We start from the raw sequence: 17,250 nt of genomic DNA, 5'->3' as shown, positions 1-17,250 counted from the left end.
ACTGGGCAGCCGGCCCATTCCTGCAGGTGTGGCTCCCGCCTGCCCTCAGTGCTGTCGGTCTGACAGCAGCGCAGGGCTCTCGGCAGTCTCACCTGCCAGGCCGATTTTAAGTCTCTTTGCCTCCCTAACACTTGGCTCTGGGCTCCAAGTTTCACCCACAGCCTCGGCCTGGGGATGATTAGTCTAGTTTGGGCTGGTGCTGCCGCTGGCTGCCTGGGCTAAGGGGACTCATTCTGAAGGCCCTTCCTGGGGCTGAGTCCCGAGAACAGCCCGGATTGGCTGAAGCTGCAGGCTGTGGGGCAGCTGACCCGCAAGGCCCCCAGGTCCTGGCTATTAACCCGGCCACCTCCGAAGAATTTGTAAAGTTCTTTTAGTGAATTTAGGGGCCAGTCTCTTTGATCTGTGGGAAGACTGGGGAGGGGGGGATCCAACTCCTACCTCGAGCCAGCAAAGTCTCTCCTGAGACACAGATGTCAGCGAATCCGGGGTCATGCAGAAATGGGGCGGGGGCATGGGGTCAAAGAACAACACCCACTGCTCCGAGAAGATGTGCATGATGCCAGAGCCCTCGGTCTCCATAGAACACGTCTACGTGTCCACACAGGCATCACCCAAATACCACAGAGTCGGGGCTGACAATTAGCCCTCGGGACCTTTGGCATCACCGCAAGGCCGTTTCCAGGGCCGCAGAAAAGCCAGGTGGTGGCAGGCAGCGGTGGGAAGAGGCGAACCTAAGAGCGGAAACAGGGTGTGGCTTCAGCAACCAAACCTCAGCGTGAAACTGCATCCTAGGTGATGTACCGGCTGCTCTGGGTTTCACTCCACCACAGAGACTGTGGGTCTGGAGGGGTGAAACAACTGCTAAGCACACGATCTTACAGCAACGGAGGAGCAGCTCTGTGCCCAGAGCGGAGCCGGGGTATTTGGCCCGGTCCGAGTTAGCTGCGGAAGAAAGAATAGCTTCTCGACACGGAGAGCCCGTCCATGCAGTTGAAGAAACGTGGACCCTGTTTGCTGATACATTTGGGTAAAGAATGCGGAAATAGCTCCTCTAATGCCAGATTTCCATTCCAGCTGCCCACTCCGCTTTCCCCTCCCTCTTCCCCCTGCCTGGCCATCCTTTCCCTTTTTGCCTGTTTGTGTGCGTCCTTTTTGATGATTATTGTTACCCCCACCCTAAGTTGGTGTGTCTGGGTAATACTGACCGATGTACTGCCTCGCCTTGCAGCTCTGACAGGCTGGAAACGTAGAATCGTAGAAGATCAGGGTTGGAAGGGAATGGAAGGGACCTCAGGAGGTATCTAGTCCAACCCCCTGCTCAAAGCAGGACCAAGCCCCAGACAATCCCCGACTTCCGCGGGTGCACTGGCTCTCCTGGGACATGGCCGGTATTTGGTAACATACAGGCTGTAAGACGTTTACCTTTTGTATTTTTTGTTTGTTTCTTTATGCAAATTAATACAAAAAATCACAACCCCTCCCAACGCCCTCCCTTCCCACACACGTACTGTTAGCATGGTCTGCAGGGGGAGGTGATGCAGGCAAGTGGGGGGATGCTGGACAAGCAGGCCTGGCACGTGGGGTTTCGTTGGGGAGATCCCACCGTTACTTCCCAGGCCATGCCTGCCTGCACTCGAGGGCGACACACCCTCACCCTGGAGCAGGTCTCACCTTATCCTGGAGAGGGCCGTGGGCTCACATCCTGCTGTGCACATAGTGTGCCAGCATCTTCAACAGCTGCAGCGTCACCCTCCCCGGCCGTGGCCAGCGCTAGCGGCTGAGAACTGACCAGAACGGCCTGATCTCTGCAGCACCAACCCCGCTAACCTCCTGTGCATCCAGCCCGAGGCATTATTGCTGGTGGCCCGCGGCTCCCCCACTGCTTCGACGGCTCCTCCTTTGGGATGGAACCAGAACGCCTGGGACAACGGCAGGGACGCCCAGCCGGGGGCATTTCCAGTCACGGTGCCCTGAGAGACCTTTAATCAAGCTCTTCCTCATTCTCATCGAGCCCCGTGGCCAGCCGGAGACGCGGTAAATGGGATGGGTGACCCCTCACCGCCGTTTGTAATTATCCTCTGCGCTGCCTGTTAATTCTCCACTGGCTGGACACGCTGGAGGGTTTAATTGGAAAGGGGACGAGGTGACCGGCTCCTCTCAGAAGCTGTTAGGAGCTGGGGGGGTCTGCAAGGCAGCAAGCGGAGCCTGGCGCTTCACCTGACATTTCTGGTTTCCTCCCCGGCCCCTGAAGCCCGGCCGCAGCCAGTCAATTGCGCTGGTGGCTGGTGCTTGTCAGCGCGACTCTGGGGCGAACAATTACATCCCGCGCAGGCTGATTAACCAGGATAACAGGCAATTAAGCTCAGGCTAGAGGGTCAGCGCCCGAGCGGTGCCCATTAGCATATTAACACAGAAGGAGACGTCTGATGTGGGCAAATGGAAGGACCCCAATGGACTCACGAGTTACTGGCTATTTCTTGGAGCTCTGAGAGTGGCAGCCAGACAGCCAGCAGGGCCGGACCCTCTGCATGGGATTGTCAAAAGCGCCGAAGGGATTTAGGAGCACAGATCCCTTCGGGGCACAGGAGAATCTAGTCCCATTGGGGATTTGGTCTCTGAGGTGCCCCTTCTGGGCAACCAGGGAACCATTGTCTGAAGGGCTAAGGAGCGCCAGGGCTGGCTGGTTCTCTGGAGGGCTGAAGTGGCTGTGGGAACAGAAGAGCAGGGCTCCGTTGGGCAGGCTGCCAGGCAGGGGACTGGTCCCTGAATGCACCCGGCCGGCTGTGCCAGGCAGGAACTGGTGCGAGGGGAGAGAAGGGGAGTTTAGTGCAGGAGAGCGACAGTCCCGGAGGCTGCCTGTCCTTGGAGTGGGCACAAGCTGGGGAAATACAGGGCAAGCGTCCCCCAGGCTCCCCACCTCACCAGCCTGCCTCTGGGGGCGAGGGGAGTGCTCGGCCTGCGCAGCCCAAGCCCAAGCCTACTGAAAGCCATCGGAGCTGCTCCACCAACGTCGGGGGGCTTCGGCTCAGGCCCTAAGTCTCTCTGCAGAGGCAGCCAGCAGGAGGCCTAGTTGTGCTGAGGGCCCCGTCCCACAAGATACCTTTGACAGGCCCCTAAACGGCAACCACCTGGCGTCTATCGGCCTGGGCTGGATTGGAACCAGCGCGCCAGATGCCAATGACTCTTTGCTCTCACGCCCAGTCCTCGGAGCCAGCCGGTCCCTGTCCAGCTGCACGGGCATCCGGGCCACACCTCCTTAGCTGGTGGCGGTGCTCAGACATGGAGAGCCAGGCATAGGCGCTCACCGGGGTCCTGCAAGCTGCTCTCTTAGCTGAAAGGCCCTAGAGCCAGCCAGCGAGGTGCGAGTCCTCCTCAGTGAGAGCCCTCAGGCCCTGCCAGGGCGGAGACCAAATCACAAGAGGCGGCCAGAGGTTGCCTGTTTGATGCCGACCCTTCCACACAGACTTGGGGAAGCCTGAGGAATCCGAACTGGTCCCCTGGGGAGGTGCCGAGGGGAACAGGAGAGAAAATCCTAAGTGGAGCTAGTCCACATCTTCCCGCTGAAATGTAAGAACATAAGAACGGCCAGACTGGGTCAGACCAAAGGTCCATCTAGCCCAGTGTCTTGTCTGCTGACAGTGGCCAGTGCCAGGAGCCCCAGAGGGAATGAACAGAACAGGGAATCATCAAGTGATCCATCCCTAGTCACCCATTCCCAGCTTCTGCCAAACAGAGGCTAGAGACAACATCCCTGCCCATCCTGGCTAATAGCCATTGATGGACCTATCGGCTATGAACTTATCTACGTCTTTTTTGCACCATGTTATGGTCTTGGCCTTCGCAACATCCTCTGGTGAACAGTTCCACAGGTGAAGTCAATGACTGGCGTATTATGGACTGGGATGTGGGCAGTCTGGCCTCGTTGTCAGAGCAGGAGTCAGGTCTAGTGGGCGGAGCAGGCATGCAGGTTGGGGAACCTAGCTGAGGGGCAGCACCAGAGTCGACTGCCAGGAATCAAAGCGGAGGGTCAGAGACCAAATGCCAGGGCCCAGGTCAGAAGCCGGAGGCCGGGGTCGGAGCCAGGACGGGTCGCTGAGGATTGGCGGTGGGTGTCAGGGCAGGAGGAGAGACAAGGATCGAGCACGGGGGGAACAGGAACGAAGCCGTGGGTAAGGCAGGAGTCAGGAGCAGAACAGGCATGAGCAGGGCCCAGTGCAGCCACAACAGGAACCCACCTTGCTGCTCAAACAAACTTCCTGTTCCTCCTCCTGGCTTAACTAGCCTCGTGGGACCAAGCGGTGGAGCCGGGCGATCCTCCACTCAGAGCTCCCGTGGGTGGTGACTTGGCTGGGGCTATAGCCCCCCACTCCCAGCCCCCATTGGGTGGCAGCCCGGAGGTGGCAGCTGTCAGGGGATGCCCGGGTTCAAGACCCAGGATGTCACAGTGAGTGAGGTGAGTTCACCCAGGGGTGCTGTGCTGGGCTTTGGGGCAATAGCTTTGTATATAAAGGCAAGTGAACAAATCCGGTTCGGTTCTTGGGGGTTCTCCCACCCTGGCGCCATGTGGATCCCCAAGGAACTTGCCACTTGTTTCTATGTTCATTGGCTTCTAGAGCCAGCGTCTCTGTCTTCCCAAGCTGGTGATGTCTGGGACGGCCAACAAAGCACAGAGCCTGCCAAAGGCTCCACCCGGCTGCTGGCGTGCTGATAAATTGCAGGCAAGGGGCTGCATGCTGGTACTCTGAGGCCATCCAGGCTAATGCTCCAGGATCGTGGCCTGCATTCGGTGGTGATAAAAACAAAGGGGCCAGGTTGGTTCCATCTGCTTCAGCGGTGGAGTGGCCAGCGCAGACCCACATGGGGGGGCCCGCTCGCCTGAGGCAAAACATGGCTACATGTGCAGTAGCAGTGCAAGGGGCCTGCTACCCAGGCTCTTGGTTGGAGACTCCAGCCATGCCCCTGCTCTCCTGCTGCCCCTACACCTTTCTGGCCCCTCACCTGCTGCGTGTCTCCAGCTCCCCGGGACCCTGGCTGCTGCAGGGCGGACAAGAGGCGTGATGGAGAAGGCAGACGGAGACTTCTCTCTCCCAGCCCTGCAGAGGGTTCTCTGCCTCCCTGCACGGTGGATCTGGCAGACCTTGTAGGGCCGGGCCAGGCCAGGCTAGGAAACAGCGACAGCTGCCTCTCCGCTCCCTGGGGAGCGAAGCAGAACCGCTGCCCTGCACACCTGGCCTGCATCTAATCCGTGCCCGTCACAGGGGCTTAAAAGGCGAGGGGCTCTGTCCAAACGCCAGTTGCATGCCCTTCTCCCCTGCCTGCTGGGAAGCCAGTGCTGCTCCCCGGGCTGGTGCACATTAATCATTCACAGCCCTGCCGGGGCAGGGAGGAGAGAGACACAGGGGATGTCTGGCTGAAGACAAACAAAGGATTCAATAAATCATTTCCTCTTTCAATCCTCAGGGAGACCTGCAGCCCAGCGAGGGCCAGCATTAAGGCTGGTTAGCTCACAGTCTGCTGCCCCCGCGGCCCCCCGGGTCGATCAATGCGCTGCACGGTGTCACGTGTGCTGGAAAATCAATCTCCCAGCACCAGTCCAGGTGGGAATTTGCCGAACCAGCTTGGGGGGAGGGAAAGAATTTCACCAGCTGGGGAGCTTCAGGTGTGTCTCAGTCCGGTAACTGAAGGGTTCCTGAGTGCAGTGGGCTAAGCTGGCACCCTGGGATCCATCCCTTCCCACAAGGTGCTGTGCGCCCTGAGCTCTCACTGAATTCAGTGGGACCCGCCCCGGGATCAGCTCCCGTAGTTACCGTGTCTGATCGGCTCCGATTGCCTGGGGTCATGGATGGGTTCGGGTTGTTCCCAGCTCTTGTGCACTGAACTTGCTGCACCAACTGGAGCCAGCTTTAGCGGCAAGTGTGGGCATGAGTCCCGGTTTCACAGACTGCAAGGCCACAGGGGACCGTGGGGGACCCTCTGCCTAGCCCAGGCCAGGAAACGGCCCCCGAAAAATTCCCAGAGCAGAGCTTTGAGAAAAAGATTTAAAAATGACCAGCAATGGAGAATCCGCCACCCCCTTGGTACATTGCTCCACGGGGTAATTACCCTGACTGTTGAGATGGGCTGCAGCTGTTGTTGTTGTTAAATTCGGACTCAGTTTCCTAGAAGGCACATGTCACGGACTCACAGGCTGTGCCCTCTCTTGGCCCCGTGCGGTCCGTGGGGGGTGCCCCTTTCAGTGCGACAGCTCTTTTCCCCGGGGTCCACTTGCTCTTGGGGTCAGGCCCCTCCACCTCCTGGAGCCGCACCTCTCTGAGCCTTAGCACGTCTGTCTCTGCCGTGGGCCCCCTCAGGGAGTCCCCTCGCTCTGGACCCCCCCCGGGCCTCCACCACCGAAGGGGTTGATGCCCCCTGTTCTCTAGCCCGGAGTGACTCTCAGCCAGCGTAACACAGGAGGGTTTATTGAGCTTTGACCCCAGCACAGGAAACTCTCTGACCCTCAGGCCTGGCCTCCCTCAGCCCAGCACATTCCCCGTCTTCCCTGCATCTAGGTCGGCCCTGCCTGTTCCCCCTCTCCAGCCCCGAGCCCCCCTGCTTCCCAGCTGGGCATCTGAGATCCCCGGCCCCAGGACCTGCCTCTGTCCATTGTCTTCTCTCCAGGTAAACAGGGTCGTCTGGGCCTCCTCTCCTCTCCACCTCTCCCCCCCCCGGGCTGGAGCCGGCTGGTTAGGTCATGGGGTCCTTTCTTCACAGCACATTGTCCTCCCCCTGCCCAGAACCGGCTGCGACTCCTAAGCTGGGTCTCCGGGTTGTCAGGTCACCAGCCGCTGGGGTGTCCCTCCTCCAGGCCATCGGCTGGAGTCCCAAGTTCCCTCTCCGGTCCTCTGTAACAACAAACTCCTGTTCCCCTCCCCTTGTTAAACCAGTAACACCCAGGGACACTGAGTCCCACTCCCTCTGCATGCAAACCATTGGAAAACCACGAAAAAATAAAAAATTCCCCACTTCGCACATCAAGAGACGACAAATATGCACAAAAGGGGAGAGAAAAGACCAGCAAAGAGAGAAAACGCAGCTTTTGTCTTGGGCGTTGACATTCACTGGCAACCTCCCTGCTGGAGAGATACCGGCCCAGCCCATGGTCTGATCTGCCATTCTGAGACCTGGCAAACTCGTACCAGCATCGGGCTGTTCAGGGCATTGCTTTCAGGGGAGGGATGGCTCAGTGGTTTGAGCATTGGCCTGCTAAACCCAGGGTTGTGAGTTCAATCCTTGAGGGGGCCACTTAGGGATCTGGGGCAAAAATCTGTCTGGGAATTGGTCCTGCTTTGAGCAGGGGGTTGGACTTGATACCTCATGAGATCCCTTCCAACCCTGATATTCTATGATTCAGCTGCCTTTCTGGTCACAGGCTCACAGCAGTGTTGCAAAATATAGTCTTGGCCGGCTAAGCCAGGCTCCGATTAGACAGAAGGAAACAGGAGAGAGGGAGAGGAAAGAGAAGCAATGGGGGGAGAAGGAAAAGGGCAGGGGGCAGGCAAAGTCTTGGTCCCAGGTGATGTCCTGAATTTAGCTGGGGCCAGGGGAGGTGGTGATGTCACCTGGGTCCATCTCTCTGGCACAGTTGGCCACGACATCCTCGGGATTGGGAAGAAAAGGGTCCAGGGGTCCCAGCAGGAGGCAGAGGGGTGGCAGTCATGGCGATCAGGGCCAGCTCCAGCTTTTTTGCCGCCCCAAGCGGCGAAGAAAAAAAAAAGGAAAAATTGAGCGGTCGCCGAAGAGGGAGTGAAGGACCCACGGCCGAAGTGCCGCCACAGACCCGGACGAGCCGCCCCAACAACAGACGGGCGTGCCGCCCCTTTCTATTGCCTACCCCAGGTACCTGCTTCCTTCGCTGGCGCCTGGAGCCGGCCCTGGTGACGATGAAGCCCGGTGCTCCCCTCCTCTCGCCGTTCCAGCTTTCACTCAGCCAGTGTCCCGGGAGCCACCTTTCTGCCCAAAGTCATTTCTTTGACCCCAACCAGGACTGCTGGGCAGAAGAGCCCACCCACCCTCTCGTTATTTCATCCACCAATTAGGCCCAATTATGTGCCATAGCAATTTTGATCCATTGGTTTCCGGCTCTACACATCTCTGGTTTCCCAGGCATGTCCCTGAGTTGAACTAAGGCAGCCTGTCTCTTTTCCCATTGGCAGGTGTTATTCCAGGTTCTTGGGACACTTTCTGAACTTTCTCTCACTTTTAACCATTGAGCTCACAATTCGGGGAGAGCTGCAGGCCCGTTATTCCGGTGGCTACATTGTATAAGTGGGGGAGTGATTCTTTTAATGTTGTTTCCTAGATTTTAAAGCCAGAAAGCATCATTGCGCTCATCTAATCTGATCTCCTGCTTCCACTGAGGCTCAAATCCGAGACCGTCTAAAGCCAGTGCAGTTAGAAATACAAAATAGAAATTAATGGAGATATCCTATCTCCTAGAGCTAGAAGGGACCTTAATAGGTCATTGAGTCCAGCCCCTGCCTTCACTAGCAGGACCAAGTACTGATTATGCTCCAGACCCCCCAAGCAGCCCTCTCAAGGACTGAACTTACAACCCTGGGTTTAGCAGGCCAATGCTCAAACCACTGAGCTATCCCTCCCCCCTACAAGCAGGGCCGGCTCCAGGCACCAGCGAAGGAAGCAGGTGCTTGGGGCGGCCAATGGAAAGGGGTGACACGTCCGGGTCTTCGGCGGCAATTCGGCGGTGGGTCCCTCAGTCCCTCTCGGAGCGAAGGACCAGCTGCCGAATTGCCGCCGAAGAATGAAGCGGCGCGGTAGAGCTGCCGCCGAAGTGCCACCGATCGCGGCTTTTTTTTTTTGCTTCGCTGTCACCAACAAGGAGAGTGGACGTAGCCACCTCCCCACTCACCGCCCCTGCTGTGCCGGGCCTGTGGTCCCGCGGCTGAGCTGTAGTCAGGGCCTTGGAGAAGATTCACAGTGTTCAGTGATGAAACCAGGAGCCGGCTCTCCTCAGAGCTGAACCTGGGGTGGATCCAACCTCAGGGTGATCATTCCAAGCCTGACGCCGAGGCCCCAGGCCAGATGCCACAGCAGCAAGATGCCCTGGCAATGGGTGCCACAGAAAACCCTTTCCTAAATCAACCGGTTTGTGACCCTTCGTTGATACTTCCTTTGTTTGTCCTTCGGGCCAGGGGCTCTGTGGAGGTCCCACTGCAGAGAGCAGGTTCTGGAGTCCCGGAGGGCAGAGCCCCAGGGCAGGGAGAGACGTCTCATCCTGACCCCTCTACAAGATCTTCCTACTTTAATGCTAAGTTCCCTTCATCCCCATGAATCCCTCCTCCCCAGGGTGGGTGTGAGGCTCAAAGACCCTGTTATGGAAGGTGCCCAACAAATCTCTCCCCCCTCCGCTCTGTCTTTCCAACCCTCCCCCCACAGAGAGACCCTTTTCTTTCTTTAAGGGGCTAGCAAAGAAGTGCCACGTGGCTGCAGCGCGGGAGGAGAGACTAGCCGGACTCTCCCAGAGAGGAGGCGTGGGTCACATAAGGAGCCTTCTCTTCCCGTCCCCATCTCAGGAAGGGAGAAGTTCTTACCCGAGGGTGGAGAGAATAAGGAATTGGTCCCTCTCCAGCTGGATCCAGACACTGAAGCTGTCAGTTACTTCCTGATAATTGCTGCCATGAGGCCCCAACCAGGCCAGCTGCGGATCATTTGAGGAGTCCGAGAGGCAGCTCTAACCAGCCTGCAGGAACTGAGTCAGCCTGGGTAATTCTGCCGTCTGTAAACCCCTCCAGCAGACTCTGCGGTTCACCGCGGGTTGGTGTTCCACGGAGGAGACAAAGGACCGAAATCGGCCCAACTTCACAAGCCCTACCACTGAGGTGTGCCGCTGTGAGACAAGTGTGGGCCTCCGACTCTGGCAACGGAGCATCTCTGGGCCTGGAGTCCAGTGGGCTCCGGTAGCGGTAATTGGGGAGGGCCGATGCTTAGGCTCTCCCTCGCTCTCTCTCTCACACTACAGAGTCTGCTGGGAGTGAGCGGATGCCAGCAGGGAACCCTCAGCTTCCAGGGGAAAGGGCTCCAGGCAGAGAAGCCCTGGAGATACCCAGCAGGGAAGAGACTGGGAGTGTGAACATGGTGGGGATTTCTGAGAACTTTACTTGGGGGATGATTTTGCAGTGTTAATAAATCCGGCCCCAAGAAGGGGTGTGCTGCACCTGACAAGAGTGTGTTGTGGTCATTTGACTGAGAAAGCCCGGAGAAGTGGAGAAACTGAGGCAGGCCACCTGTACAGGGACCTCAGACCACCAGAGGGTGCTTAGGAGGTGGCCAGCCTGTTCACAAGTGTCCACACACTGCTGGTTTAACTAAATCCGTATAATATCACGCCTTTAGTTACAGTGATACACTTGGGGTGTAGACCAGACCTCGTGAATGTCTAGCCAAATCTGAATGTACAGATGAGCAGAGCCCCAAGATTATGGGGTTGAAGAATGGGGAGAGGGCTTCTCAGTAGGACAGCGCCCTCAGAGCCTGTGAGCAGATCCGGCGCTGCATCCCTTGGGCACCCAAACTCCTGGTGAAGTCTGTGGGGATTTGGGGTGTGTGTGAAGAGCTTTGGGCTGGTCCCCAAAAGACTAAGCTAAACCTCTTCATGGAGCAGAAGCCAAAGCAAGGACTTAGGGGCTGCGAGCTGGCTCTGCCAGGCTCCTACCCCAAAGGCCTAGTCCAATGGACAGGGCACTGGGGAGGAATCAGGAGGGTTCTCTTCCCAGCTTTGCCATTTACTCATCACCTCACTGCTCTGTGCCTCAGTTTCCCCATCTCTAACACCGGGCTAGTAGCGCTTATTCACCTCTGTAAATTGCTTTGAGATCTGCAGGTGACAAGCCCTGCATAAGTGTTAAGTATTATTATGAACTCTGATAGCATTTACGCATGGAAAACAAAACACCACACGGCCACCCAGGCCTCTTGGCTCTCGTACAATGGAGGATGAAGAGTCAAAACAACGTAAAAGATTGTACAGCTTTATTGTAGCTTGGTTTATCATTTATCAGTTTATCGTTTAAGCTTCACAGACTCAAGAGGCGACGTGCTCTGAAGCTAGACACGCTGGAACAGATCGGAGGATACAACACTGGGGGGAAGACCAGGAGGCTGCATCCCAGGCCCTCATCGGCTCCCCAGTTCTGTTTCCCATTGCTTGCACTGGAACTAGAGGAACAAATTCACCGATACTCAGGAGTTATCCAGGTCTTATTCTCTTCCTTATCCCTAAGCGTAGATTTAACTGAGGCCGGAGGGAGAGCACTCTGGAGCAATGGGAAAGTCATCACTCATGAGAAGGTTGGTCTTATGCAAAAGTCACTGGGACTCAGGAGATTTGGGTTCAGTCTCCAGCTCTCTCACAGGCCCCCTTAAATAAGTCATGTAGGGAAACCGAGGCCCAGAGACGAAGGCCCAGATCCTCAAAGGTACTTATGCACCTAACGCCCATTGAAATCAATGAAATACATAGATACACATGGAACTGGTCATATCCCGGTGGAAAGATCGCACAGATTTTGCAACGACGACACCTTCAGTTTACTATGATTGCATATGAAACCTTTAACATTCACGGATGCACAAAGCTTTGAATCGGAGCTGCCCGATCCAGCGGAATTCAGGTATTCCACCCGCAGCCCATTCTTGAGTGGTGAACACCAGCGTGGGATGGTTCATGAAAACACCCAAACGCCAGCATTGTCGGCTTGGAATATCCACGGAATAGTTATGAATTCCAACCAGCGACACTAGTAGTAGGACTGATTAGTGCCGTGGTGCTCAGACTTTTGTCCTGGTGACCCTTTCACATAGCAAACCTCTGAGTGTGACCCCCCCCAAATTAAAAACACTTTTTTTGTATATTTAACACCATTATAAATGCTGGAGGCAAAGTGGAGTTTGGGATGGAGGTTGACAGCTTGCGACCCCCCCCCCATGTAATAACCCTGCGACCCCCTGAGGGGTCCCGACCCCTAGTTTGAGAACCCCTGGATTAGTGAATGCTCCAGAAAGACAGTTTGTGTGTGTGTGTGTGTGGGGGGGGGGTTCGTGTAGACAGAGCCAGTTGTACTTGAACATGTGTTAGCTGACCGAGGGGAACCCCGAAGTGCCCACCCGCTAATCCATGTGAAAATCCGCCAGGGCGTTGGCTCCCTTTCTCTAAACAGCTTTGATCCTAGCATAGACCCATCCTCTGAGCTACGGCCGGGGCTGGCTTGTCAAAGCAAAGGGGCTCTGCAGATGCGGACCGCTCAGACCACTTCGGGTGTCTCGGTTTGGGTCTGAGTCCCAACACGGAGCCAGGCACAATCACTCGGCCTGGACCCCAAGGCCAGAGGGGACCATCGAGAGCATCTAGTCCGACCCCCTGGCTAGCCCAGGCCGGATACCTGCCCGAAACAGTCCCTGGAGCCGCGCTGGTAGACGAACAGCCCATCTTGCTTTTAAACCTGGCAGTGGGGAGAATCCCCCCCCCGAAATTGTTCCGCTGGTTCATCACCCCCCCGCCCCCCCCCCCCCCCGTTACAAATGGGCGCCTTATTGCCGGCCTGGTTTCACTTGGGCCCAGTCCTGCCTTGCAGAGCTGAGCGGTGTTTTCGGGATTCACACACGGACCGAAGGCAACGCCAGGCTCGGTACCTGGGCTGCTGTCCATGGACACCTCGGAGGTGGTTTGTTTCCATCAGTGATGGTAAAGCCCGGACAGGCAGCGAGCAGGGAGCCAGACCCGTCACTGTTCTCCCTTCCCCCCCCCCCAACACCCCTTGCGGGGATCACAATCGAGGAACAAGAAATCCCGGGCGCGCCCCTTTACTCTCAAGGAATTGCCCTGGTCACTAAAGAACCTGCCCGCCCGGCTCCCCCGCCAGCTGCCCGCAGAGCTCCGGCCCGGCTCCCTGCCTGCCCTGGAGAGCAGCGCGCCCCGGTCCCCGCGGGCGGCGAAGCCGGATCACCCTTCGGAGCATCCAACTGGGTTCAGACACATCCCCTCCCCCGGCCTCACACCCCTACACACACCGGGTGAAGCCCCTGCCCCCTTCCCCAAGAATCCAGCGGCAGGGGACAGAGCCCGGGTCCCAGCGGTGCTAGCCCGGGTCCAAGCGGTGCTAGCCCGGGGCACCGACCCACTGGCCGGGGACGTACAGAGTCGGGGGCGGGGGGGTCTTGGTGACTGAGCGACACATCTGCGGAGGCCGCACGCGGCGCCCGGCGGGTTTTGCTGGCGCAGCCGGGGCAGGCTGGGCGAACAGTCGCGGCCCCCCAGCACGCCCCGGGGATGCCGGGCCCGGGGGAATCGCGGGGCGCAGGAAAGCCCCGCTGGGGCGAGGCCGGGCAGCCGCTCAGGGGGTGCCCTGGTGCTCCCAGGGCACCGGGTCGCTCTCCTCCCCGGCCGCCGTGTTCCCGCGGTGTTGCCAGAAGTGCTGCACGTCCGGAAGCTCCTTCTCCGCCGCCGGCGCCTCCTGCAGCGCCCGGGTGCGCTCCGCGGCCCCGGGGCCTCCCCGTCGGGCCAGCGCCCGCAGCCCGGCCCGGAACTCGGCGCAGGCCGCCAGCAGCACCGCGGGGCCCAGCGCGCCCGGGAGGAAGAGCGCGGCCTGCGCCAGCCCCGCCAGCGCCGCCGGGGGCGGCCGCGCCCCGCCGTGCCGGCCCCACAGCCACAGCCCCCAGGCGGGCAGCCAGGCGGCGTGGAAGAGCAGGCTGAGGCCCGCCAGCAGGCGGGTGCTGGGGCCGGCCGGGGGCGGCCCGCGGGCGCGCAGGGCTCTCCAGTAGCAGCCGCCGGTGAAGGCGGCCGGCAGCAGCAGGGCCAGCAGCGGGTAGGCGGCGCCGAAGACCCGCATGAAGCCGGCGGCGCCCGGGGGCGGCTGGAAGAGGCAGCGCGGCCCGTCGGGGCTGGGCTCCAGCCGGCTGAAGAGCAGCAGGGGCAGCGGCAGGCCCAGCGCCGGCAGCCAGAGCGGCAGCAGCGGCAGGAGCGGCGGCCGGGGCCCGGGCAGGGCGTGCGGGCCGGGGGCCGGGCCGCCCGACTGCTGCAGGCGGGCTCGCCCGACGGCCGCCAGGGCGAAGCACTTGGCCAGCAGCCCGGCGTGCAGCAGCCAGTCGCTGCCCCGGCAGAGGAGCGCGCCCAGCGGCCAGGCGCGGCTGCAGGCGGCGGCCAGGCGCAGCGGGGCGCTCAGGGCCAGCAGCAGCAGGTCGGCGCAGCAGAGGTGGAGCAGCCCGGCGAGGGGCGGCGAGCCCCGGCCCCGCCGCAGCTCCTGGCCCAGCACCGCCAGCAGCAGCAGGTTGCCCGCCAGCCCCGCCAGGCCCAAGGCGGCCAGGCCCAGGGGCAGCGCCAGGGTCCCGTCCAGCCCCGCGCCGGCCCAGAGGACGGGCTGGGAGCTGTTCATGGCTCCTGGCCGCCGGGGAGCGGGTCTGTGCGCAGCGAAGAGGCCGGCAGGGTCGTCGGGGCTCCGCGGGGCGGCTGGTGGCGCAGCGAGCCGGGGTCCGTAGGGGCAGGGGCGGCCTGCAGCCTGCCAGGCATGTAACAACGTGCGTCGGTTCTCGGGCGGGCCGGAGCCGAGCGAGGGAGGGTCCCGGAGCCAGCTGGGGCCCAGGCCGCCTGCTACCGACAGGTCCGCTGCGCGCTGGCTGGAGAGCGGCGAAATCCTCGGGGTAGCGGCCCCTGGGCGCCGGGAGCTGCTCAGCGAGGCGTGGTGCTGAAATGGGACCTGCCAGCCCGGAGCCCGCCCGGCTATATGGCACGGCGTGACATCAACTCCCACGTCAGGGCCCCCCGCCGCCCCCCGGATAACTAGCCCCCGCCCTGCCGGCAGCGGGCTGGCGGGGGCCGTCCGGGGGCGGGAGCCGTCAGCGTTAGCGCGCAACTGATTTCACATCCACTGGACTCACAGAAATCCCGCTCCGGTGTCGCCCGCCGCACCGCGATCACCCCTTGCTAGAGAGGCGACACGTGATTGACAGGTGTGACCGCTCTGATTGACAGCTGTATGTGCAGGGGGGGGGTCCCCCCACCCCCACTCCTCTCCCCTTCGTGTGGACAGGGACCTGGAGCTCAGCGCCTGTTGCATTTCACAGGTGCCGGGAAGGCAGAGCGAGCTGCGGTGTGAATCCACCTGATCGCGTTTAGCCCCCGCTCCAGCTCCGCCTGCGCGCTGGGCACCCGTGTCATTCCCGCTCCCCCCAGAGATCAGCCCCGCTCCGCGTGTCCCACCCCCGGGAAGGGAAATCGGAACCCGAGAGTCCAAGGCCAGAAGGGATCCTAGAGCGAAACTCTGTCTGCCCTCCTCTACCCCAGCCTGGAGACCTGCCCCCAAAGCCCCCCTCCCGCCGAGCTCTTCCAGGGGGCGAGGGAGAAGCCCCCAGAACCCGGGACATTGTTCCAGGGGGTCATTACTGTCAAAGGAAAGGCGCCGGCGTTAGTTTTCTCGGTGATCCTGTTTCTGCCCCGAGTCCCGCAGGCGGCTAGTGGCGTGAGACCGGAGTCCCGGGGACAAGGCGCGGGAGCCGCGCAGCCAAGGGCTTAGCCGAGCTTCAATGCCCCGATTTGGGTTGCGCTAGTTGTTGGGTAGCGGCTGTTTCACCCGCGGTCCAGCCGGGGGCAGGTCTAGTTTGCGCCTTTGCCCCAGAAGAGACCCCAGCCTGGGACCCCTCGTCTGAGCACCGCTTTGGGGTCCAGCGCGGACAGCCAGGCGGAGTGAGTCCTGCCAGGAGGCTCTGCTGCGGTTTGGGGCGGAAAGGGCGTAGCAAGGCGGAGTGACACCACAAGGGAATCCCCCTGGGCTGAGGATTTCTCCCGTGTGTTTGGAGTCATGTTGACGAGCTCCCCCAGCTCGGACCCAGAAACCACCCCCGGCCGGGTCCAGCCTCAGAGGGAGACTGAAGGTGCAGGACTGAAGAGGAAGGGGGGGGGCGTGTGGGGAAAGCACTTGAGTGGGGCTCTGGCGAGCGGCAGGCAGTTCCCGCCTCAGCGGTGAGTTCTCTGCCCGTCAGTCAGTGCCTCAGTTTCCCCCCCGCGTCTCTGGCGCCCCGTGACTTTGGAAGAGGAACACTTCCCAACTAGAGCTGGGTGGTGGGTATTGGCAATTCTGAACTAAAAGAAACGTTTCAAAGGGGAACAAAAAAGCTGAAATTTCAAAGTGTCCCTTGGAACCTGAATGCCCAGAAAGCGTCAGTTCAGACCCCTCTGTTGCTTCATTTTGATCCGGGGGGTTATTGTGGTTTGCTGGTCACCTTTTATGAACTCTGACGCAGGACCATGTTGGCCACAGGAACCGAAGTGCTAAAAATGTCACCCAAATCTCCACGCTGCTGCTGCAAGACATTTCGATGTTGACAAAACTGGAGTTTGGGGACAGAAAACGGTTCGTCAGAAAACCCACCAGCAAAAACCTATCGACCAGCTCGTCTCCCCACACCCCTGCAAGCAGGCCAGTGCCAGGCCTGGGGGGCTGCTGAGGTACAGGGAGATGAAGTGACGGGCCCAGGGCCACGCGGGCAGTAAGTGATGAAGAAGACACCGAACCCCAGCGCACCTGTTCTGCCTCCCTAGTCTGCTGCAAGCGCTTCTGGGCAGGGACTGTCTCTCACTGGGTGGCTACACGTAAGCGCTGCAGCTGTGCTGTGCTGTGTAGTGTGGACACTTACTACAGACACAAAAGGGGACAAGGGGTATTCCCCTGGCTCTGGTAAATCCACCCCCATGAAAGGGTGGCTGGAGGAATTCCTCCATCTGCAGTGCGGGTTACCCCAACTGGGTGACAGCACGCAGGGCAGGGCATTTCTCACAGCCCTGAGCAATGTAGCCAAGCCGCCCTGCGTGGTAGGTAGCTCCTGGGGTGCCGAGCTTGATTGGGGCCTGTCAGGGCCACCGTAATGAGAATAGAGTCAGGCCGAGAGCTCACCGCTGCTTGGCTACCAGGGCTGGAGATCGGGCCAGAGTTTGTGTGCAGAGTGTGACACCAGGGAATGGCGGATATTCAGAGCCAAGCTTGTGGTGCTGTTTCTGGAGCATCCCTCCCAGCTGGCAGCCAGGGCCATCCGGGGGGGGGGGGGATGTGGGGCAATTTGTCCCGGGCCCCACAGGGGCCCCCACAAGAATATAGTATTCTATAGTATTGCAACTTTTTTTTATGGAAGGGCCCCCGAAATTGCTTTGCCCCAGGTCCCCTGAATCCTCTGGGCAGCCCAGCGGGCAGCCTGCCCCGGCGGCAGGGC

At 60.0% G+C, this 17,250-nt stretch overlaps 1 protein-coding gene across 1 annotated transcript; it reads right to left on the bottom strand.

Annotated features, from left to right (window-relative positions):
- Positions 1-13,385: 13,385 nt before the first annotated feature.
- On the bottom strand, positions 13,386-14,423 carry LOC135984084 (G-protein coupled receptor 151 protein-like). Its single transcript, XM_065598526.1, has one exon. The coding sequence runs from the start codon at positions 14,421-14,423 to the stop codon at positions 13,386-13,388; it is 1,038 nt and encodes a 345-aa protein (XP_065454598.1).
- Positions 14,424-17,250: the final 2,827 nt, after the last annotated feature.

The sequence above is a fragment of the Chrysemys picta genome, chromosome 5, assembly GCF_011386835.1.
Source record: "Chrysemys picta bellii isolate R12L10 chromosome 5, ASM1138683v2, whole genome shotgun sequence".
Classification (NCBI taxonomy): domain Eukaryota; kingdom Metazoa; phylum Chordata; order Testudines; family Emydidae; genus Chrysemys; species Chrysemys picta.
This window is presented reverse-complemented; position numbering and strand designations above follow the sequence as displayed.